This window comes from Scyliorhinus torazame, chromosome 1 (assembly GCF_047496885.1).
Source record: "Scyliorhinus torazame isolate Kashiwa2021f chromosome 1, sScyTor2.1, whole genome shotgun sequence".
Lineage (NCBI taxonomy): Eukaryota > Metazoa > Chordata > Chondrichthyes > Carcharhiniformes > Scyliorhinidae > Scyliorhinus > Scyliorhinus torazame.
The window spans coordinates 121,713,487-121,739,128 of record NC_092707.1 but is presented as its reverse complement, the minus strand read 5'-3'; the positions used below and the strand labels follow the sequence as shown (position 1 = coordinate 121,739,128).

Sequence of the window (25,642 nt, the reverse complement as noted above, 5' to 3'; positions counted from 1 at the left end):
TGGGAATAGAAGGCAGCAAAACACCGCAAGGATCTACATACAGGAGCTTGAAGACAAAGTGGGGGTAACAGCTGTATACCTGTGTATACATAGCTGAATGAGCAATTACAGATAGTCAACTTCAATTCGGGATGGGCAATGAATGCTGGCTTTGTCAATGATGCTCACATCTGATAAATAAAGATTGCAAAACAGAGGAAGGTGGCAAAATAATATGGGCTGATGTCAGATCAGAGGCAAAATACTACCTTCAAGCCTACCAGCAGAACATTTGTTGCAACTCATTTTGAAAACTCAGGCTCTGCTTACCATTCTCGGAGATACAGGTCAAAAGAATCGGATACAATTGAAGAGATAACTTTATGCAATTAGTTAGGATTTGGAATCCATTGCCTCGTGTCCAAAAAAGGGAATGAGAAAAAACGCAGGGATATGAGGAAAGAGCATGTAAAAATGCAGGGATATGAGGAAAGAACAGGGCAATGACTAACTGGAATGCTCTTTAAAAGAACCTCAATGGCCAAATCACCATCTCATACGAAGCCATCAAGCACACTAACAGAAACAATACTTACTGTACAATTTTGATTCATAAATAGCAGCACTTTGTTGCAAAGTAACTGGTTTAGCTAGCTGCTATTTGCCACCTAAAATTCTGCCTCTATGTTTAATAATACCTGGTTAGCGCGACTTGGAGCACAGCTGACTTTAAAATCTTTACACAAGGTGCACTAACTCAGTACTTCAGGATCTGCAGTGGTGCTGGATTTGACAAGTGTAATACCAGAAACTGCTGTAATAATGCAGCAAGAAGATTAACCATAGAGTTTCCCAAAGCAAGGACAATAAACATTCAGCTAATGATCCAAATGGGATCACACTGGAAATTTTGTATCTGACATTTTCTCCCTTCTCAAATGCAGATTAAATCCAAACTCATGAATAAAGTTCCTCCCCCAATTACACAACTGGAAAATCCTTAGAGCCTGCCTGGAATACACAAGAACATGTTGCTCTACAAGACTCATTGATTATTAGTGCAGTCTGTGATAGGGTGGGGAAACGTGACTAAAAGTAAAACCACAATATTAAGAATTTCAGTGGTAGGAATGCTACCTAAAGGTGGTCAGTCATCTTACGATGGTAAATCTGACATTTGAAAATGCTACTACCCGAACAAAAATCACATACAGGTTGGAAACACTTCAAGTGAGTTGAGAAATAATATTAAAGTTGCTGTCTCTTTAAATTACAATTGAATAATGTGAATGTAAAAGGACAAATCAAAGGTCAGTTTCCTGATCTTTTTGTCTAACATACTTTGAGTAGGTCAAAACCAACAATGTAATGCTCATCATGACAAGTTTGGAGTTAAAGACATAAACAGGTTAGTGCAGTGAGACACACATTTATCATCCTCACCATGCACAAGGCACCAGGAAGACAGTTCCAATTAGCAAAGCATTTTCAAATTAAAGTTAAAGATTTCATACTTGCTCATTATTCGATAATCTGATTTGCGGACCATAACTGAGCTATGATTAACCAAGTTTATTCAGTTTTCTCGGACAATTGGAAAAACAGCTTTAAGGCTCTCTTTGGGCAAGTGGTTTACCGGCTTAATTCACACTGATTTTACTGGTCAAAAAGGTGCAATTGACATTTACAGCAATATAAAAACTATGGCTCAAGTGGCATTTGCCCATTACGGTCGGCAGTAAATACATCCAAACGATATCCTGCCACCTTCCGTCTAATGTGTTAGAATTGCTCTCGGGGGCATCTCCCAGTTAGTTATGAACCCACCTTTAACCAATAAATATGCAGAGGAACCCAAAAAACAGGGAAAAAATCCTGGGTGGCAAACTACATCAAATACAATCCCAGTTTCATTTTATTGAGCAGCCCAACGAACATCACAAAACTAACAAACTTATGTTGCAGGAAAATTATCTAATCTAATACGTGCCAAAAATAGGCGAACCAAGCCATTAACAGGAATAAATGCAGATTTTAAAAATACACTTTTACTAACCCAATATTTGTGCTATTCGCAGTATTCAGGAAAACAAAGTATATTTTTTAAAACAGTGTCTGTCCCTGCATACATTAAAATATCAATTAAATGGTAAATCAGTGAACTGAATTTAAGCAAATGCACACCACACATAAAAATGCACTGAAGTGCATGTTATTAAGACTTTAAAAGCAAATGGAATTTTATTTTGCTGTTCATGCACAGGTAAAGCTATTACTTCCTTTGTAGAGGAAAGATGTTGCAGCCATTTCTTACACAATTTACTGTGCCTCCTCATTACTTGCAGCATGTAAAGGGTTAAATGAAACAAAAAAGACAAATGAAGCAAGCGCACAGACAATGCAAGCAAGCGCACACACTAGAGCAGTACCTTATTATTACTACAAGCATCTGGCTATAAACGCTAGCCTTGTCACCAATAAAACAATATTTTATTGCTCAAGAGAGCAACTCAACCAGGAACCACTTCACTGCCTCTCCCCACCAGTTAAGGTCGGACAAAAAAAACATTGACTAATGCAAATAGAAGTTACAACTGGATGTTGCAAAATATTCCTCATTCATCCCTTCTCACCTGATGAGACAAGTAAATCAGTAACATTTCACCACCATCCTCCAGCACCTCACTTTTAAAAGCCCGTGTCAATTGAAATTTAGGGCAGACTGGTGGGTTCTTTTGGGCTCAGGTTAAAAGTATTAAAGATATTGAGTAAAGGTACTGGAGTTGTAGAGACCAACCAAAGTGGAAATGGTTTAAGCGATGGGATGATCAACTGTTCCCGTGTGGGAGCAGAAACCCAATGATTTCTTTTGAGCCTTGGACGAATGATTGAGAAGTTAGGAGTATATAGTAGATTAATAAATTGCCATCTCTTATTCATGCTCCATTAAGAGTCGACAGCCAAAGCAGTGGTGACCCACTGCACTTGAATAACTTGGTGGAAGACTGGGAAGAGTGGCAGGTCAGAGCTCCCATCGGCATTCACTACCTCTTGATGATGGACAGGATTAGGCCCCCTAATCATCTTGACATCACATTCAGTGGGTAAGAAGGAACTGCAAACAACGGAGTATGGCCTTTAGGAAAGGTGAGGCCGGAGATAAAGTAGGCAAAAAAAACAGAAACAAGGTTCATAAGGTAAAGCCAAGCACCAATAGCTTCTTTTACCCCTTATTAGGTTCCTGCCAATCTCCTAGCCCACCCAAGGATTAGTGGTTCAGATGCAAACACGGAATCGTCTGGAAATTAGTCTTGATGTATGTGGTGGTATGTATTAGGGGTAATACGGTACACCAGGAATGCCGAGGAGCTATTGGAAGACAGATGCTGGATCCCGATTGGATCCTCCACCGACTGGGCTCCACCCAGATAGGAGTGGTATAAGAACCTGGGTTTAATCCCCGCAGCTGCATTCTGTGACTGAGCTGCTGGGGAACATGTCTGAACAAGTCTGCTCAATAAAGCCTCGATTGAAGTTCTTTACATCTCGCCTAGTGTGTGATCGATGGTGCTATAATGTACACTGGACGATTTGTCGGATCAAGTGAAAAACCCAAAATGTAACGAGATAACATGGTGCATTAAATGACAGCACACAGCAGGTAGTAGAGAGACAGTTTCGCACTCAGTATGACTCATCACCACTGTGTGGATGCCAATCTCAAACTGGAAGCACATGGGTGAAAGCCATGTTTCCTACAGGTTATGTTCTAGCACTGCACCACAAGGCCACCCTACACAAGATGAGGCACTTCACCCATCTCTATCCAACATAAGCTCAGTTTCCTCATCACAGCACACAAATATTTTACTTTAATTTTCAGAGTAGCTCAATTACTCTACACCTCAATGCAAAACACTTTGTGGAATCGGTTCCAATTTGTTTCATTAGTTTGAAGCTGTTCACCTTTGATTATTATTGAATTTCAAGTTTACCATCTGCCATGGTGGGATTCAAACTCGGGTCCCCAAAGCATTAGCCTGGGTCTCTGGATTACTAGTGCATTGACAATTCCCCCAAGCCACCAGGCCGGTTCTCATTTCTTAAATACTGCTTGCCATCCTTAATACTATAAAGTGACCTTTCAATGCTGCAAAACAGAAAATGTCTCCAGGATTTCCTCATCAAATCCTTATTCACTAGGAAGTGTTCCTGCGATTCATCCGTGAACCTTCTCCAGCATTTGAATTTCTTTCTATTGCATCATTAATCAAAACTAGGCACTACACACAAGGTGTAGCCTGATTACAACATCCTGGTAAGACCAGTGCTGTTCTGTTTTTCAGTACAAAGTTCCATCTATTTGCTGTTTCAATTGCTTCTCCAGGAAGATGTTCTGTTGCATGCATAGTGGCTTTTTAAACACTATTCACAGACCCAGTGTCTGCGTAGATTTCCTCCGCGTGCTCCAGCTTCCCCTCAGTCCAAAGATGTGCAGTGTCGGCGGATTGGCCATGATTAATGTGGGGATAGGGTGGTGGAGTGGGCCCAGGTAGTGGGCTCTTCCCGAGCGTCAGTGCACACTTGATGGGCCAAATGGCCACCTCCTGCACTGTAGAGATTTTATGGAATACTTTATGTCACCGATTAAATTGGACTCTGATCCACATATTTGCATCCTTGTACTTCATAAATTACAATCTCATTCCACTGTCTCTCCTAGTTTAGCTTAGTCTGCAAAATTGACAAAAGTTGCTTCTGAATTCATAAGACCATAAGACATAGGAGCAGAATTAGGCCACTCAGCCCATCGAGTCTGCTCCGCCACTCAATCATGGCTGATATTTTTCTCATCCCCATACTCATGTCTTCTCCCCATAACTCCTTACATCTCCCCAGAACCCTTTATTCAAGTTTTTAAAAATTCATCCATGGGATTTGGACATGGGCTGCCTGGTCATCCTCAATTGGTGGGGGACTGCCTTCTTGAATCATTGCAGTTACTCAGGCATAGGTACACCCTGTGCAGCAGTGCTGTTAAGGGGAGAGTTCCAGAATTTTGATCCAGTGACAGTGGAATGAAGACATTTCCAAGTCAGGGTGGTGAGTGACTTACAGGGGACATTCCCAGATGGTGGCATTCCCAGTATCTGCTGCCCTTATCCTTCTAGATAGTAATGGTCTTGGGTTTGGAAGGTGCTGGCTAAGGAGCCTTGGTGAGCTCCTGCAGTGCATTTTGTAGGTGGTACACAGCAGCTGCGTCGATAGTGGAGGGAGTGGATGGGTGGCACAACCAAATGGACAGCTTGGTCCTGGATGGTGTCAACCTTCATGATCGTCACTGGTTCTGCTGTATTCCATCACCCTCCTGACCTGCACCTTGTAGATGGTCGTCAGACTTTTTAATTATTTTCTAAATTCTATTCTCAAAGTTACAAAGCCAATATGCAGAGTGGACAGGGAAGCCCTTAATCCATCTCCTGGTTTGCTCCCAAACCCAATTTAAATTGAACCCAATTCATGGTTGCCACAGGAGTGACATACAAGATCCAATCCGACAAGAAAAGACATTGCACCTCATCCTGGGCTTGATCTTAGCCAACCAGACATTTGGGAGTTAGGAGTGTGAATGTAAATTAGAAAACAAGAGATCAGCTACTGTCACCCCATTCAGCTCTGACCTCCTCTAATGATACGCAATTTCTGATCCATTCTAGAGTTTTATCCTAAATTCCCACATAAGCTCATAAAATATATTACATTTTCTTCTTAGAAAAAAGGAACACTGGGAAAGCAAGAGACACTTCAGAGGAAATTTTATTTATTTAGATTTGCATGATTTAAAAAAAAAATTAAATTTGTTTTTTTAAATATAGAGTACCCAAATCATTTTTTTCACATTAAGGGGCAATTTAACGTGGCCAATCCACCTACCCGCTGTGCCCTGAGGCAGCAGTGCTATCCACTCACCACCATGCTGCCCTAAGATTTGCATGATGTTTGATGGGGCCTATTATAAGCACATCAATAGGTTTCATAACACCAATTTATCTCACCCTTTCTCACATAGTGTAGGACAAATGATTTTTGTCATTGATCAGCCATCGCAAAGAAAAAGTTTCAACATTAAAGCTTTCTATGTTAGCAAACAAAGTATGCAAGGGAAAGCACATGCAATATTAAGCATAAAAACTATTTGCAGAGGTTTGGGCAGGAGAGAAAGAGGGGTGGAGGAATGAAGTCCACAGCACAGCAAGGCAGCAATGATCAGCACAACACATCTCAGATGCAGAGTCAATTCTTACAGAGTTTGGTAGGTCCCATCTCGTGCCTTGAAGAATTTGACTGCGAAGAAAAATGCTGCCTCCGCTCCCAGAACTAAGACAATCCCTCCAATGAAACTGGCTGGATCGAAACTGGAGGGTGAATACACAGGGGCAGTTGTTGGAATCTCAGTGGTGGTGGCAGTTTCTGCAAGCAAGGAAAACATCCAAAAATCCATGAATTTGTAACATTCACTGAAAATCCCTAATTCAGAAGCCTCAGTTGTCACTGTAGTATGTTCTAAGGGCAGAGCATTTTGTCATTGTCTTTTGTTGAGCAGCTGCAAATCAACTCTTTTCAATCTGGCTGCTTGCAGTGAGTCCATGTATGTGCGTGTGGGGGGGGCGGGCGCAAAGAGAAGAATTGTTTCTCAGTGCAGTGCACAAGTCACCATGCGGTCACGATTTCAAGTCACCATTTATTACCAGAGGTTATACGTGCATCAGGAAAATGTTTGTCCCAATGCTAGTATTCCCCAACACAGCAGCAAAAGAAGTAAATATTGAGCTATGGGTCCCAACAAGTTGAATAAACACATTAGTGGAGACATGGATCTCCCTGGGCAACGCCCAATGTTTATGGCCTGAACCATGCTCCTCCAGGTGCCTTCTTAGTGTAGGTTCACCCAATAGACACCATGTTTTAAATTGCAAACGAGACAATAGAATTCAAAAAGGGAAAAGGATATTGAAAGTTAATCAGGAGTCCTTTGTATGACAGTTCTAGACTCACCTGATGGAGTTGAGCTCCAAATTCTAGTGATTCCAAACAAATCTGTTGGACTTTAATCTGGTGGTGTAAGACCTCTTACTGTGCCCATCCCAGTCCAATGCCAGCATCTCCTTATCAGTTCTACAAAAGTAATGGGGGCTATAAAGGCAACATTTCTTGAAAAATAGTAGTAAAGTTGTCATAGTCCTGGATGACCACAGGCTACTTTCCTCTTTGAGAACTGACTGGTTTTGATTTAACCTGAGGATCACCATGCCTCCAGCAAAGGCCACGACGTGGTCTTCATGAACAACATCAGTCAGAATGGGAATTGACCCCACGCTGTTGGCCTCAGGTCTGCATCATGGACAAGATATCCAGCCAACTGAGCTCAACCAGCCCCATATACTTTACTCTTTAAAGATATCTAACAGTGCATTAAAAGGCACTGTCCACAGCAGGATAGGTGAAATTAGATTCCAGCAATACCTCATGTCAAATTCCACAATACAGCATCCAGTTTGCACTACAAGTGCTATCACTACTTATTCTACAGAACACATTAAATTAGAAAATATTAGGCAACTGCTGCAATAGCTACAGCTAGCAGGCTGTGATTAATGGCTGGAAACTACAATATTTTATTGGCTATACAAATCCTTGAATATTAAAAAGGTACATTAATTCATGCACCCCAGAAAGGCCATAAACTTCCAAATACAATCTGGACAAAACATTTTAGAATGCACCACATCCATATTAATTGGTATACTGTGAAGTCAACACCAGTTGTAATGAAGAACATAGAAACCATCTTGATTCCATACAAGTCCTAATATGGAACAATTAATCGGGATGTCCACAAGGCAACCTGATGCATCCAAATAATGAAAATTCTTTTATTTGCAAATCACTTCCTGATCTGTACCTACAAATCAGAGAAGCCAAGTGTGTGGGCACTTCAGCACGTAGCCCCACAGTCTCTGCAGGAACACAAAGTATTTTATAAGGCACACTTAAGTTTAGGATTTATGCATTTCGTTTTGCGGGGCACATTTTCCAAATTAAACAGTCTCCTTGATTACAATTTTATGAACATATTCTTCAATCATGCCACTTGATAGAACATTGCATAGCTGCAGGCACAACATGGTCTCAGCAGGTCTACAGATTTTTTATGCGATAAACTTTTGCTCTCAACAACTTCATTGGGGTGGTGGTAACAAGAATGTGGAGAAAAAGGGAATCAAGCGTGGGACTAGGATAACATTTCCACCTTGAAATTAATTTTTAAAAAAGGGTAGAATGCAACATTTAATGAAATCTACCATCTTTAGCGAGGTTGCCAAAACGTGTGGTATGTGCACTCATCATCTAACTAACAGACGATGGCCAGACACCGGCGTAAAAAACGGCGTGAATCACTCCATTCACTAGGCCGGTGCTGGAGGGGTTGGTGCGCAGAACCAATGGCGTGGTTCCACATGCGCAGATCGGCCAGCGTATTCTAGCGCTTGCGCAGGGGGGTGTCTTCTCCATGCCGGCCAAGGCGGAGCCCTACGGGCCGGCGCGGAAGGAAGAAGTGCCCCCACGGCACAGGCCCACCCGCAGATCGGTGGGCCCCAATCGCAGGCCAGGCCACCGGGGCCAGATACCACCCCCCCGCCCCCCCCACCAACCAGGTCCCACTGTGTGGGACCATGTCCAATTCACTCCAACAGGACTGGCCAGAAACCGACGGCCACTCGGCCCATCGGGACCCGGAGAGCTGCTGGGGGAGCCGCTGCCAACTGCCCCAGACTAGCGTGGAGTGATTCCTGCCCCCGCCCATAAACAGGCGCCAGAGAGTAAGGCAGCCAGCATCGGAGCAGAGAGGGATTCACACCACCCCCTGGGGATTCTCCAACCCGGCGGAGGGTCGGCACGGTAGCCTTGTGGATAGCACAATTGCTTCACAGCTCCAGGGTCCCAGGTTCGATTCCAGCTTGGGTCACTGTCTGTGCGGAGTCTGCACATCCTCCCCGTGTGTGCGTGGGTTTCCTCCGGGTGCTCCGGTTTCCTCCCACAGTCCAAAGATGTGCAGGTTAGGTGGATTGGCCATGATAAATTGCCCTTAGTGTTGGGTGGGGTTACTGGGTTATGGGGATAGGGTGGCGGTGTTGACCTTGGGTAGGGTGCTCTTTCCAAGAGCCGGTGCAGACTCGATGGGCCGAATGGCCTCCTTCTGCACTGTAAATTCTATGAAATCTATGAAATCTATGAAATCTATGAAATTCCGCCCAAAGAGTCTTAATTGGTTATGTAAATTTTTACCACTTTGTATTCAGTCCCAATTGAGATTTAAAAACAATAATTTTAAAGACCATTTGACCTTAGATGGTTTAACATGAAATTTAAAAAATGAAATGAAAATTGCTTATTGTCACAAGTAGGATTCAAATGGAAGTTATTGTGAAAAGCCCCTAGTCGCCACATTCAGGCGCCTGTTCGGGGAGGCTGGCACAAGAATTGAACAGTGCTGCTGGCCTGCCTTGGTCGACTTTAAAGCTAGCGGTTTAGCTAAACCAGCTCAACTGCACTAGGAGGGCAATAAGGTTGAGTTTACATTTGTGTGAGCATAATGCACTTGAAATGATTTCCAATTCAATTAGTTTTACACAGAATGAAATGTGACTCAATATGTAGCAATAGTTCCAGAGGTGTGCCAGCTTCAGTTTCTGCCAACACAAGGATATCTAATTTAAAGACCCAGGTCCTGGAGGGATTTATTTTGAGTGCCTCAGGTCTTCACAAAATTAAGCACGTTTCTCAGAGTGGGAAACATCATTTAAAGATTGTGTGGTGTTCAGCAGGATTAATTTGACCATTTTCAGGACTAGAGGGTAATTGATGCCTCATAAATCACTAAACTGAACAGTAACAGACCAGCGAGGGTGCAACATTCGAGATCATCACTGCTGTGGTAAACTGAGTCAGCAGGGCTTTGCAAATGTGGCTTAATCCCTGGAATATGCTAACTGAATGGAGTACGTTCACCACTAGAACAGACTATCCTAACCAGAGTTGGGGCCTGCAGAAGCAGTTTATTAAAAAAGAGGCAGCATTGATTTTATTCATATGAGGACCAATATATAATGATGCCTCATATCCTGTTAAATACTGGCAAATATATTTGTATTAAAGTTACAAGAGCTGTCCTGATGGATTGTGGAAGCCCCTAAATGGGTTCAACCCAGAAAGGTTGGTTGTATTTATATACATAGTTCTGCAGCTAGTTTATATTAGTTTCCATGGCTACTTGGGTTAGTACATGGTTTTAAGTCTTGGTTTTAAGTCTTATCCAGGCTATGTACAAAAAGGTTAAAGGTTTATAATAAATTTGAAGCTTTTTGGGAAGCCTATTCATGCAATGAAAGAGTACAATTCTATATACCTATTGTGGTAATACCAGGTATTGCAGTACCCGAGAGGTGGATGACCATTGGCTAGACCCAGGAGTCTACCATTGGCTAATGTATATAGCTCTGCCCTGAGAGGTGGAGTATAAGAACCAAAGAACCAATGCCGTCCCAGCAGCCTTCACTTTCTGTATCGAAGCTGCTGGGAACAGTTCTAGCTGATTAAAGCCCATTAGTTATGACTCACCTGGTCTCGAGTGTAATTGATTGCACATCAATTTAATCAGCTATTACTTCAGTTGTAAGGATGGAACTCCGCATCAAGCCAGAGTGCCTTCAGCTCAGTCCCCACGCAGACAACTCCGCTGCGATCTTCAAGCATTGGCTGGCGTGTTTTAAGAGCTTGTCGACACGGCCGTTGACACCCCCACGGAAAGGCAGAAAATGCACCTTCTACGCTCCCGAGTCAGCCCTGCAATCTACCCTCTGATCGAGGAGGCAGTGAACTATGATGCAGCTATCGAACTGCTAGAAGGACAATTACATCCGTCCTGTGAACCAGGTCTACGCCCGTCACCTGCTGGCAACTAGAAGGCAAAGCCCTGAAGAAACATTGGAAGACTTCTATCGGGCACTGCTAGTGCTGGGCCGAAACGGTGGCTGCCCACCAGTTTCGGGGAATGAGTACACGGAACTTTTAATTAGGGATGCTTTCGTGGCAGGTATGACTTCCCCCGACATCTGCAGAAGGCTCCTTGAAATGGACACTGGCTCTGAGGCACGGGCCTTGGCGGGGTGCATGGACACTGCGTATAAAAACGCACTGGCTTTTGCCCCCGGACGCGCGGTGCCCCCCTGGGCTGCGTGGAACCCCGTCGCGGCAGCCCCCCCAGACTTTCCCACTAGCCCCGCAAGCCTGCACGGCGAGACGGCCCGCTATCGCCGCCGGCCAACGCGGTTTCTTCTGCGGGCAGGTGAATCATCCCCGCCCACGCTGCCCAGCCCGCACCGCCACCTGCAAAGGGTGCGGCAAGAAGGGTCACTGTCGGGGTCTGCCAGGCCCGCGGTCGCCAGCAACTATCGGCAGCTTTTTTCAGGTCCCGGCCGTCCAAGGCCCATGGCCCCCCTCATATCCCCAGGTGCGTGAGACCCACGACTGTGGCCATTTTGCCCCCCCGGCCACCACGCTGGACGGGTGGGCGCTGCCATTTTGTCCCTCGCCGCCACCACCATCTTCATCTCCGGACTTTGTGCGACCTGTGGCAGACGCCATTTTGGATGGGGCCTCAGGCCCCCACCACAGCCGACTACACGCTGCCCGACCAGAACTCTCCTTTACTCCAGCTGGCCTCTGTAACTCTGGACCAGAGTCAGCCCCAGACGCTAGCGAAATGCCACTACAACAAGCGCCATCAATGGCCACGTGACGTCGTGCCTGATCGACTCCGGGAGCACGGAAAGCTTTGTGCAACCCGACACTAAGGCGCTGTCCCCTTGTCACCCATCCCGTAAACCAAAGGATCTCCCTGGCCTCCAGGTCACACGCGGTGGAGATAAAGAGGTTCTGCCTAGCGAACCTCACTGTCCAAGGCAGGGAATTCTGCAATTTCCGCCTGTACGTTCTGCCACACCTCTGCGGCTAGATTTCCAGTGCCATCTGCAAAGCCAGACTTGTAAATTTGGCGGCCCTATACCCCCCGCCTTACTGTCTGCGGCCTCGCGACCCTTAAGGTCGACCCGCCTTCCCGGTTTGCGAACCTCACCCCGGATTGCAAACCAGTCACCACCAGGAGCAGACGGTACAGTGCCCAGGACCGGACCTTCATCAGGTCAGAGGTCCAAAGACTGCTGAAGGAAGGGGTCATCGAAGCGAGCAGCAGCCCCTGGAGGGCTCAAGTAGTGGTGGTAAAGACCGGGGAGAAACATAGGATGGTCATCGACTATAGCCAGACCATCAACAGGTTTACGCAGCTGAATGCGTACCTCTACCCAGTATAGCTGACCTGGTGAACAGGATCACGCAATACAAAGTCTTCTCCACGGTGGATCTCAAGCCTGCCTACCACCAGCTACCCCTCCGTAATGGGGACCGCCAGTACACTGCCTTCAAAGCAGTTGGGCGGCTCCATCACTTTAAGGGTTCCCTTCGGTGTCACGAACGGGGTCTCGGTCTTCCAAAGTGAGACGGACTGAATGGTTGACCGATACGGCTTACGCGCAATGTTCCTGTATCTTGATAATGTCACCATCTGCGGCCATGACCAGCAGGACCATGACACCAACCTCCGAAAATTACTCCAGACCGCAAATATCCTTAATCGGACCTACAAGTAAGGATAAATGAGTGTTTAGCACTGACCGTCTAGCCATCCTAGGCTACGTAGTGCGAAGTGGAGTCATAGGCCCCAAACCTGAGCAAATGCTCCCCCTCATGGAATTCCCCAAGGCCCTAAAGCGCTGCCTCGGCTTCCTCAGCTATTATGCACAATGGGTCCCCAATTATGCCGACAAGGCTCGACCCCTGATCCAGTCCACAACCTGCCCCCCCCCCCCCCCCCCCCCCCCCCCCCCCCCCCCGTCAACGGAGGCCCGCCAGGCCTTCTGCTGCATGAAAGCGGACATCGGAAAAGCCACAATGCGCGCCATCAACGAGTCCCTCCCCTTCCAGGTCGAGAGCAATGCATCCGACGTAGCTCTGGCAGCCACCCTCAACCAAGCGGGCAGGCCCGTGGCTTTCTTCTCCCGCACCCTCCACGCTTCCAAAATCCGCCACTCCTCGGTCAAAAAGGAGGCCCAGGCCAGAGTAGAAGCCGTGCGACACTGGAGGCATTACCTGACCGGCAGGAGATTCACTCTCCTTACAGACCAACGGTCGGTTGCCTTCATGTTCGATAACGCACAGCGAGGCAAAATTAAAAATGACAAGATCTTAAGGTGGAGGATCGAGCTCTCAACCTTCAACTATGAGATCTTGTACCGTCCCGGAAAACTAAACGAGCCTCCTGATGCCCTGTCCCGCGGCACTTGTGCCACCGTACAAGTGGACCGCCTCCGAGCCCTCCACGAGGACCTCTGCCACCCGGGGGTCACTTGTTTCTTTCATTTCATCAAGACCCGCAACCTGCCCTACTCCATCGAGGAGGTCAGGACAGTCACCAGGGACTGCCAAATCTGCGCGGAGTGCAAGCCGCACTTCTACTGGCCAGAGAGGGCGCACCTAATAAAGGCTTCCCGCCCCTTTGAACGCCTCAGCATGGATTTCAAAGGCCCCCTCCCCTCCACCGACCACAACACTTCCTTAACGTGATTGACGAGTACTCCCGGTTCCCATTCGCCGTCCCCTGCCCAGACATGACCACAACCACAGTCATCAAGGCCCTCCAGGGGATATTTACACTGTTCGGGTTCCCCGCTTACATACACAGTGATAGGGGGTCCGTTATAAGCGACGAGCTGCGTCAATTCCTGCTCAGCAAAGGCATCGCCTCGAGCAGGATGACCAGTTACAACCCCCAGGGAAACGGGCAGGTTGAGGGGGAGAACGGAACGGTCTGGAAGACCATCCTGCTGGCCTTACGGTCCAGGAATCTCCCAGTCTCCCGCTGGCAAGAAGTCCTCCCGGTGGCCCTTCACTCCATCTGGTCGCTGCTCTGTACTACCACAAACCAGACACCTCACGAACGTCTCCTGGTTTTCCCCAGGAAGTCCTCCTCCGGGACCTCGCTCCCAACCTGGCTAGCGACACCCGGACCAGTCCTGCTTTGGAGACAGGAGGGCGCACAAGTCGGACCCGTTGGGAGGGGGTCCACCTGCTGCATGCCAACCCCCAGTACGCCAACGTAGTGTTCCCCCGACGGCCGCCAAGACACTGTCTCCCTTCAGGACCTGGTGCCCGCCGGAGCCCCACGCGCACACACACCATTGCCCCCACCCTCCCCGCAGCACCGGACCAGAGGGTCAGTACTGCCGCCGCCCCTACCCAGCGCCGAACAAGCACCGACGCCCCCCCCCCCTGCCCACTTTTTGCCCCAACAGCACCGGCGAGGGGTGGCGAAGCTGCCTGGGAGGAAGACACCACATTCCCGGAGTCGCAACCACCGGGGCCCCCACCAGGTTCATCGCCGAAGCTCAGACGCTCCAGAAGGACAACCAGACCACCCGATCGACTGATTGCTGCACCATGAACACTTTTTCTGTTACCCTCGACATCACGGTACCTCCATACCTGGTCCTACCATGCGAAAGGCGATATTAACGCTGGCCATCACCCCACCGGGTTCTTTTTAACAGGGGGTGAATGTGGTAATACTAGGTATTGCAGTACCTGAGAGCTGGATGACCATTGGCTAGACCCAGGAGTCTACCATTGGCTAATGTATATAGCTCTGCTCTGAGGGGCGGAGTACAAGAACCAATGCCGTCCCAGCAGCCTTCACTTTCTGTATCGAAGCTGCGGGGAACAGTTCTAGCTGATTAAAGCCTATTAGTTATGACTCACCTTGTCTCGAGTGTAATTGATTGCGCATCACCTATGACATACTTGCATTTGAATGGCCACAAACTACAATTTTGACAGAAATCTTGTTTCACGAAATACACCAAAACTCCCACATTAAGACGTGAAAGTCGAGTCGCCATAGTCCGAGATAACCAAAGGCTGCTTTGCCCCTTTGAGGGGGAGAGCCGACGGGTGGCGATTTAACTGCACCGCAAGCCAGGGGCAAGGTTGAGGAGGCAGGGCCTTCCAGAATAACATTAAGACCTAACCAAGAAGTGGATCTGCATTGCAAAAAATATGCAAACATTCCCCCAACCCCCTTTGTTTAAACCCATCTATTGGTTGTAAAGTTAGCCTCCTCAACTGTGCATCCAGGAAGGTGGTAAAAGAGGTGGAGTGAAAGGATTACAATTCTTTAAAATTAAAACAATATCAATATCCTGTTAATACTACAAGTACATAACAAAAAACCAAACTAAGATTTAATCCAGAGTTACTACTCAATCTGAACAGGTTCCCGTTAATAAGCAGAACAAGTCCCTAAATGTTAGTGAATGCATACCTTCAGTTGTGGTGGAAACCTCCTCAGCTGGTGGCGGGGGAGGGGAAAGAGGTAAAATAAAACTCATTAATATTCAAATCACACCGCTCCCCAATTATTAATACACTTCTATTTCCACAACTGAGATACAGAAACCCCTTATCCAAGCTAAGTCTTGCTGGAGAACTGTAAAAATATACAATAGTACATTGTTGAAAAGGTAAATTGCACTACAATTCAAGCATTCACAAGTACATTTACTTCTCAAGTCCCCAGGGTTAAATGAGGCCCACCCTGGTATCCACGACCACAATCCCAACCAAGTTAGCATAGGACAGGCAGTGGGACCTCAACGTATCATAGAGTTGATGCATTTACACTAGCTCTTGCAGTCTGCAGTGCACAATAAACAAACACAATGCTAAATGAATTATATTGGACCAGGTTAAAAGGAGGTGTGGAATTCACGTGATGGAGGGATGAAATATTGAAAGCACATTGATGATTCAGCTGACCATGCAAGGATGCACCAGCACAAAATTACAAAGCATTGGGCGCGATTCACTGGCCTTGTTGCACTCTCGCTCGACCGAAACGAGGCAGATTAATATTGGGCGAGGCCGAAAACCTGAACCGCGCCAGCGCCAGATAGTTTGCAGCGCAACCGGCCCATTCTCATAGGCGAAAATAGGATCTTGTCGAAGCATAGAAATAATGAGATCTTGCCATGGCGAGAAACCAATTAAGCCCCATTTCCATACAATTAACGGAAGCAAACCCATATCCAACAGCCTCCTGTGATTCATCGACCTCCCCAGCAAGTGGTCAGGTTGGCACTGATTATTACTCCTTTTGAAAAAGGTGAACCTGGCGGAAGGGCTCCTGTGGGGAGTAGAGTGGCCATCTTGGCTCACAGCCTGGGGGCACTGGGCTTGCTAACCCAGTACTCTGTAGTGGGTAGGGGACCCTCTGCAGGGGTGGGCTGTAATGGGAGGGTGAGGGGAAGGCAACTGTGCAACTGTGCATGATACCACTATGTCAACCCATTCTGGAGGCAACCCTTGTCTGTGCCCGTCTGCCCCACCAACCCCCCATGCGAGGAACTGTGCAGCTTAAGGCTATTGTTTATAGGAATTGGCAAACATGGTTAGTGAGCACTTCGCAGAACCCAAGTGGGTGGTCCGGCCATGTAGCATGTGGGAATCATTAACTAGCATCCCAATCAGGCAGTGATGCCGGGACACTGCAGGAGGCAACATCACACGCGCAGCAGCCGACACCCAGGGGTTAGGACACAGCTCTGGGGACATGGCCACACTAGAGGGTGAGTGCGCGCAACGGGGAGGGGACCAGTACCCGGCCCAGGTGAAGATATGTGCGGGTGCCTGGGGTACAGGGTCTGGGGTCTGGTGAGGGTGGCCTGCTGCAACCAGGAGTGCGGTTGGGTTGAGAGGGGGGGGGGGGGGGGGGGGGAAAGAGAGAAATAGAGGGTCCCGGGGTGGCAGCCACCACTGTTCAATCTAACACCCGCTCCCAATTCCTGACAGATATTGAATGCTATGGACCGTATTTTGGACCCCGCATCTGCTAGGACAGGCGGCCAGGAGCCAGAGTCAGCAGCAACAACCGGGTCTCCAGATTCTCAAGGCAGCAGCCCATGTGCCGGATTCCGCACCAGACCCAGAGGACCCGGCTGCCCAGGGTGTAGAGGCTTCACTGGTCTTTTGGGCAGATGACTGTCAGCGGGTGCTGCAGGAGGCTCTGCCTCAACAAGTGGATGGCACGGCACCTGTGCCATGTCCTTGTGGACTTGGCACCACATGGAGGACACCTGCTCCTGGTGGCCATCAAAGTCACTGCAGCCCTGAAAGTTTATGCCTTGGGATCATTCCAGGGCTCAAGCATGGACCTTGTGGCAACTCAAAAGGTCACAACCCACAGGTGCATACGGCAAGTCATGGATGTCCTGTTTGCCCGGGAGGAAAACTATATCAACTTTGACAAGGACCAAGCCCAACAGGATGCCTGAGCAGCAGGATTCTCCACCATCGATGGGATGCCCAGTCCAGCGGCTGATGGACTGCATGCATGTCACCTTGCGTACACCAGGCCATCTGGGAGTGCCCCATGTTAAGAAGTAGGGGCTCCACTCCTTGAACATCCAGCTCATTTGTGACCACCACATGAAGATCATGCACATGTACACACACAACAGCTACACCCTGGGGCAGTCGGTCATCCCCAGCCTCTTAGGACCACCCCAGGATAGGCAGCTGACTCTTGGGGGATAAGGAGTAGCCACTGAAGATCAGGCTAATGACGCTGGAGATGGAAGCAGAGACCCAATACAACGAGGCCCTCATTGAGCGGTGAGTCGGTCTGCCCAAAATGCGGTTCCCATGCCTCAACCACTCTGGGGGTGCCCTGTAGTACACCCCCGGAGGGTAAGCCCACTTTGTGGTGGTCTGCTCTGGCCTCTACAGCGTGGCGCAGCAGCGGGGCGATGTGGAAGTTGGGGATGAGGAACATGTGGCCACCTCCAAGACGGAGGCAGATGAGGGTAATGAGGTGCATCAGACCAGCAGGGGTTGGAGGACAATCTCAGGGAGGAACCCTCGCCACTGCCACCTGTCGCAGTGGCGAGGGTCTGGCAAGCCCAGAGGGCCATGGAGGCCCTCGTACTCGCCAGTTTCACATAGGACGTGGCCTGGTCAGTCATCGATACCTTACCCACCCACCACCCCATTTCCCACCTTCCCAGGGTACGTGTCACTACTCCAGAGTGTCAGGACATTCAGAGGGAGACATCAGCGACACTCCAGCAGATCACCGTCGAGGGCAGGGGGGTGATAACCCGCAGAGCGCTGGGCACTGGTGCCCCTCAATCTAAGCCATAGTCTGATCCCTGCCTGACTGCCCGCTCACATTCATCACCTGCACGCCATTTGCCCTTCTTGGGGGAGGTGTCTGGAGAGATGGGCTAAGGGTTTGGAGGTCAGCCCGCATTATGGAAGGAAAGTGACAGAGGCATCATACTGGTTGTGCTCATGTATTTTTAATGTGTCACAGGTGTCATCCAATTCTGCACTCCCGATGGTGCCCCCGCCTCACCTGCAGCACCACATCAAGGTCAGCCTGGTACTGGGTAACATCCCCCAATGAGTAGGATATTCTGGAGTGATCCTCAGGCAAATGCAGTCACTGATTGCACAACGCCTTGGACACCTTCACATCTCCACCTGAGCAGTGTTGGCCTCGGTGCCACATAATGCCAGCACCATCTCCTGCCCGTAGCCCCTGGTGCTGCTCCAAGTAGCTACAGATCTGCTGGAGTGTCGCTGACAGCTCCCCATCACCTCCATCAGCTCCAGGTAACCCTGTAGCAGAGGCTCAGCATCAGGCTTGGACCCAGCTGGGTCCTGGGATCCAGTAGACCTCTGACTGCTGTCTCACCTGGTGGTTCCTGCCTCCACCTGATGTGGATCAGCAGCTGTGTGGTGCTCACCAAAGTGTGCCCCAGAAACCTGTCAAACGTCTCCCACCGAAATGTGTGCATCTGCGCTGGTGAAGGATGGGGAGGACATCTGTCGATCGTGACTTTCTTGGAGCTCTCCAAGGGGTGGGGGGTTGAAGGGAGGGGTGAGGGCGGCATGGAGAGTTTGGGGGGGGGTTGGTGTCACTCACCCATGCTGCCCGGTGTAGGGCAGTGAAGGCCAGTCCACAGCTCTGTACCTCATCCCTGGCAGCACTGGCTGCCCTGTGGCTCACACTCTAGGACCTTTGGAGCAGGGGTGGAGGGAGAGAAAAATAGGCCATCCCTCTTGTCCATAAGACCATAAGAGCAGAATTAGGCCACTCGGCCCATTGCTCCACCATTCAATCATGGTTGATATTTTTCTCATCCTGCCTTCTGCCCATAATCCACTTATTGATCTATCTCGGTCTTAATGACAGTGATTTGGCCTCCACAGCCTTCTGCAGCAAAGAGTTCCACAGATTCACCACCCTCTGGCTGAAGAAATTCCTCATCTATTTTAAAGGATTGTCCCTATAGTCTGAGATTGCATCCTCTGCTAGTTTTTCCTACAAGTGGAGATCCACCCTTAATGAGATCCCCCCTCATCCTTCTAAACTCAAAGGAATACAGACCCAGAGTCCTCAACCGTTCCTCATACGACAAACTCTTCATTCCGGGGATCATCCTTGTGAACCTCCTATGGAACCTTTCCAAGGCCAGCACATCCTGCTCACAATACTCCAAATAGAGTCTGATCAGAGCCTTGTATAGCCACAGAAGTACATCCCTGGCCTTGTATTCTAGCCCTCTCGACATGAATGCTAACATTGCATTTGCCTTCCTAACTGCTGACTGAACCTGCATGTTAACCTTAAGAGAATTGTGAACAAGGACTCACAAGTCCCTTTGTGCTTCTGATTTCCTAAGCATTTCCCCATTTAGAAAATAGTCGATGCCCAAATTCCTCCTTCCACCATAACCTCACTTTTCCACATTGCATTTCATCTGCAACTTCATTGACCACTCTCACGAGCCAATCCAAATTCTTCTGCAGCCCCCTCGCTTCCACAATACTACCCATCCCTCTAAAGATCTTTGTATCTGCAAACTTAGCAACAGTGCCTTCAGTTCCTTCTTCCAGATCATTAATGTATATTGTGAACAGTTGTGGTGCCAGCACCGACTCAAGGCACACCACTAGTCACCGGCTGCCATCCTGAAAAAGACCCCTTTATCCCCACTCTCTGCCTTCTGCTAGTCAGCCAATCCTCCATCCATGCCAGGATTTTACCCTTAACACCATGGGCTTTTACTTATTTAACAGTCTCCTATGTGGCACCTTGTCAAAGGCCTTCTGGAAATCTAAATAAGTCACGTCCACTGGTTCTCCTTCGTCTAACTTTCTTGTTATCTCCTCAAAGAACTCCCAATAGATTTATCAGACACTACCTCCCTTTGACAAAGCCGTGCTGACTCGGTCCTATTTTATCATGCACTTCCAAGTACTCCGCGGTCTCATCTTTAATAACTGACTCTAAAATCTTACCAATGTCCGAAGTCAGGCTAACCGCCCTATAATTTTCCATCTTCTGCCGCCCTCCCTTCTTCAGAACAGTGTTACATTAGCCATTTTTCAGTCCTCTGGGACCCTCCCTGCCTCCAGTGATTCCTGAAAGATCACCACCAATGCCTCCACAATCTCCTCAGCTATCTCTTTTAGACACCTGTAGTGCAGTCCATCCGGATGACCTATCCACCTTCAGATCTTTCAGTTTCCCCAGAATCTTCTCCTTAGGTGATGGCCACTGCACTCACCACTGCCCAGGTTGTCCTGGAGCTCTGGCATCCCACAGGTGTCTTCCACCATCCCCATTGACGAATCTTGGAACCAGCCTTCTCAGCGCCATGGTTCCAAGCTGACTTGGGTTGGCTGTGCAAGTGCTATTTAAGTGCTGCTCGACCTCATTAGCGGGGAGGCTGGCAAGCACGGTGCCTGTGAATTGGCTGGTGAGCCTTCATTTGCGGCGAGAAGCCCATAGAGCCTTAAGTGGACCAATTAACGTTGAATAGCTGGGCTGAGTGTCGGGAAGCTCGCGGCAGTTCCTGCTCGCTACCACACTATCAATCTTTCCCGAGAATCACGCCCATAGGATCAAAGTTAGCTCCAAAACTTAATTATGGAAGAAAGCTTTGATGTTATAATATGGTCCAACAAATATTGCAGAATGAGCAGACAGAAACAGGGAGGTTGTCAAAAGTGGATGTTCCCACCCCAATCGAACTGAAAACATGTTCCAAAATATTGGATGGGATTTTCCAGTTGCCTCCGCCCAGAAACTGGGAATTCCCTCCCCCAAGGTCAATGGACCTTTAAACCGGCCAAATTTTCCATCCCACCTGCGATGATTCCTGCAGCAGATGGTATTGGAAAACACTCAATTAGAACCATAACAAAGGGAAATTAGTGGCCTAAATATCATCCTTAAAAGAATTGATCAATAGAGTATTATAGTGTATGGAGGTTGAGATGAAGAACATGTTTTGGGTCAAGTATGCAGGATTCTTGAAACAATGCCATGCTATCTCAAAACCCTGGTACATATCTGTACTCTCTTGGCATTTGAAAAATGTGCTAAACAAGACCCATGTCTCAATGAGGTTGCCTCTCATTCGGCTAAACTGCAATGAGTACAGGCCCAAACTACATAACCTCTCTTCATAAGAAAATCCCTCCACACCCAGGGTCAACCTCTCACCGAACCTCAACTTAACATGGACTAATATGGAGAAAGCACTTTCAGGTCATTTTTAACCTTCCCCCACAGAAAATTGTTTGCAGTTACAGATGGCAGCTTCATGAGGCAATAATCTTTGCATGGCCAACTGACTAGTTGTATACTGCCATTTAGCAAGTTAACACTTCACACAAGCAAGAAGCAGACTCCATCATTCCATTCAGATGAACACTTGTCCTAGTGGAGTCAGCACAACTGATAAATAATGCAATTCAAAACTTGGTCCTGGTGTTAGAGTTTGTGGACTGACAAAAATATCTGCCATAAACTCAGAATGAAGTTGATTATTTCCAAATGAAAACATTTGATGAATAGAACTTATCCACCGGACTGTTGAAGCTGAATAGTTAGTTGCATTTTACCTGTAGTAGAGGAGACAGTCACAGTGCTAGTGGTGTTGAAGACAGGAGTAGGAGTAGGAGGAGGAATAGAAGATAATTGTAGAACTGAGGAGACAGAACAGTTAGACTTGCAGATATATTCCAGAACAGTAAAATAAACACACTTAACCACTTGCCGATATACACCTTGACATTTATTCCTCCTTTCAAAAAAGGTTTTAATTCGCCACCTTAATCTAGCTAGAAACTATTTAACTTTATGCACTCATTAGGCTCGTTGCCTCCCTCCTGCAGTTCTTTCTTGTAGTCCATCTTTAGGGTCCTCACCATAACCCTCATCTAGGTCGCCACCAGTAGCTAAACATACAAGAGCAATCTGTGGTCTGTCACTCTGATTTCATTGCCTCTTTCTGGTCTCAAAAAGCCAACATCCCAATACAGTCAGGTTGGGTAACCATCCTTTCCAATGTTACAGCACTGCAATGCTCCTCAGCTATTTCTCTTAACAAATAATACAATAGTGTTGACGTATCATTGGCTGAAGGGTCAAGAACCTTCAGACAGAGTTCAAGTGTTTGGTAAAAGAAGAGGTGACACGAGGAAAATTTAAGAAAAAAAGTGGTTACAATTTGGAATGTACAGCTCAAGGGAGTGGTGAGGACACATTGCAATTGTGGCTTTCAGAAGGCAATTAGGCAAATACCAAATGGGAAAAAAAATTGCAAGCTGAAAAAAAAAGATTAGTTCATTGCTTTTACAGAAAATGGCAATTCTCCTAGTGTTGTACATGTTGCAGGATTCTTGTCAAGAGAACATTACAATGAGGAATTCTACCCCGTTTTGCCATAACCACTCAACCAACCAGTACCTCTACACAAGAAAGACATGCTTGGAGGTCTAGCTAGTTGCTCTCATCCTAAAATTGGCAGAGAAAATACATTTCACAACACTGGACATTCAAGGATGATATCAAATTGAAAGAATAAGTGTACAATGCAAAGATTATAGACTAACCAACATTGGAACAAAATTAAAAACCAAGGGTGGCTGGGAGAAATTTGAATGAGAATAATCTAGCAAGAGATATAAAAACAGATGAAGGACAGCAAGAGCTCCTTCAAATCTATCCAAAAAAAATAGCTAAAATGAGCATTGGTCATGGATGAGACAGGGGAATTAATGAGCAACGAGGCAATGACAGATTTTGAATAGTATTTTGTATCTGTTTTCACAAAAGAATCCCGAGAATAGTAGAAAGTAAAGGGGCTCATGGAAACAAGGAAAAAGTACCAGGAAAACTAATGGGAGCAAGGGCTAACAAATCCCCTGGGCTTGATGGTCTACACCCAGGGGTCTGTCAAGTGGCTGCAGAGATAGTGGGTGCATTGGTTGTAATCTTCTGAAATGTTCAGATAACCACAAACATCCATTCAAGAAAGGAAGGAGACAGAAAGTAGGAAACTATAGGCCAGCTAGTCGGTCATTGGAAAAACATTGGAATTGATTAAGATAGTAACAGTCGGACATTTCCAGTCGGACATTTTTGGGAAAAATAGTGCTGGACAAATGCACTGGACGTCTTTGAGGAGTTAACAACCAGGGTGGATAAAGGGGGAAATAAGAGATGTACTGCATTTGAAATTCCCAAAAAAACATAAGGTGCCAAAGAAAAAGGTCACCACAAAAGTTAAGAGCTTGTTGTTTTGGGGTGATATATTAGCATAAAGGACAGGCCAACTATAATTGGGTAATTTGTAGGTTGGCAAACTAATGAGTTGAGTGCCATGTTGGGATCAATGCTGGGGCCTCAACAATCTATCGCAATGACTTGAATGAAGGCGAAAATTGTATTGAAGCCAAATTTGCTAAAGAAAGCAAGTGATATAGAGAAGTTAAACGAGTGGGCAGAAATCTAGCAAGATTGTATAATGTACACTAGGACTGAGCTTAGGAAGAACTTCTTCACCCAAAGGGTTGTGAAGCTATGGAATCCCCTGCCAGTGAAGCAGTTGAGGCTCCTCCATTAAATGTTTTCAAGATAAAGATAGATAGTTTTGAAGAATAAAGGAAAAAAGGGTTACGGTGTTTGGGCGGGAAAGTGGAGCTGAGTCCACAAAAGATCAGCCATGATCTCATTGAATGGCGGAGCAGGCTCGAGGGGCCAAATGGCCTACTCCTGCTCCTAGTTCTTATGTTGGAAACTGGAGGTTGATTCCCCAACATGAAGGGGGTGTCTTACAAGGGAAGGTTGGGTCTGCATTCATTGGAAGTTAAGAAGAATGAGAGATGATCTGATTGAAACTTCCTGAAGGGGCTCGACAGCAGACAGGATGTTTCTTCGCATAGGGGAATGGGGAATGGAGAACTGGGAGAGTTTCAAAAAAATGTCTTTCCTCTCCCCTCCCGCATTTAAAACCACGATTGGCACAGAGTCCATTATTTTTCCTAATCCAAGCCGATTCAGTGCTACAAAGCGTAAAGCAAAATCAAATGTGCGCTATCTTCAACTGTTTGAATGCAAGTGTAATATTGCTGCAAAGCTAAAAGTTTTAAAGCAACTGTTCAGTGCACTACAAGATATCAATACATAAAAGGGTCTGCAGCACTGGAGGTTAAAAAGTGGACAAGAACAACAAATGGTTGAACAAGGACTAAAGGCAGGTGCCAGAAAGCATAACCAGAAAGAGGAGTTTAGTCACCCTCTTGCAGGAGCCAATTTTCCCAGCGACGTTTTGTAAAAAATGAGCATGTTAAAAGAATTAAGAGGTCATTTCAGAAACTCTGCTGCCCAAGCCAGAGCCCATGTGAAGGTGGGAGGTAGGAAGAATACAAAACACAGGCCAGTCAGATGAAATGGAGGACGTGTCTGGAAGGAGTTTAATGGCGATTAGCTCAATAGAACGAGTGGGCACCGATATAGGCTGAGAGGCGGTAAGATTAAAAACGGAGATGAGATGAGGAGGAATTACTTCCCGCAGAGGATGGTGGAATTTGCAGAACTTGCTGCCCCATAGTGTAGTGGTCGGAGTCATTAAATGGTTTCCAAGAGGGAGATGGATATATTTCGGATTTTAAAGACAGGCCAAAGGAATATGGGAACAGGTAGGGAGGTAGATTTGAGACCAGGAAGAGTTCAGCCATGATCTGATTGAATGGTAGAGGAGGCTCGAGGGGCTGAATGGCCTACTTCTGCTTCTAATCCCCATGTTCCAAAACTGAGGCAATTTGTAAATACAGACCATGGATTTTGTAAGTGATGCATTGGGGGAGGGCAGGGGAGAAATACGTGGGTTGACTCGGGTAATGAATAAAAAGAAACAAAGCATTGCTTTCAAAAGGAGAGAGAGGTGTTGGGTGGGGCAAATCTGGTTATAGTAAGAGGTGAGAAATGCAATCACGTTTTAGGGTTTCAATTTAATTCCAGAAGTCAACTTTTGAAGATAGTTAGTTTTGATTGCCAACCCCAATGGTTTAAAAGTTTGATTTACAATAGAATTTTCTTCTGCAAATTGAAGTTATTTCATTACTCCAGTTAAGC

The 25,642-nt window shown here is 47.0% G+C and overlaps 1 protein-coding gene across 8 annotated transcripts in view; it reads right to left on the bottom strand.

Annotated features, from left to right (window-relative positions):
* The window catches only part of cd164l2 (CD164 sialomucin-like 2), a 74,337-nt gene that overhangs the window by 22,892 nt on the left and 25,803 nt on the right, over nucleotides 1–25,642 (bottom strand). For 4 of the 8 annotated variants that reach the window (XM_072500659.1, XM_072500642.1, XM_072500650.1 and 1 more), the window contains 3 exons: nucleotides 22,126–22,209; nucleotides 15,473–15,499; nucleotides 6,285–6,450 (listed from right to left, as the gene is read on the bottom strand). In XM_072500659.1, coding sequence (XP_072356760.1) covers nucleotides 6,285–6,450; nucleotides 15,473–15,499; nucleotides 22,126–22,209 — 277 coding nt within the window. Of the gene's footprint in view, nucleotides 1–6,280; nucleotides 6,451–15,472; nucleotides 15,500–22,125; nucleotides 22,210–25,642 lie in introns of those variants that run through there. The other 4 variants (XM_072500655.1, XM_072500658.1, XM_072500662.1 and 1 more) reach the window with 4 other exon arrangements.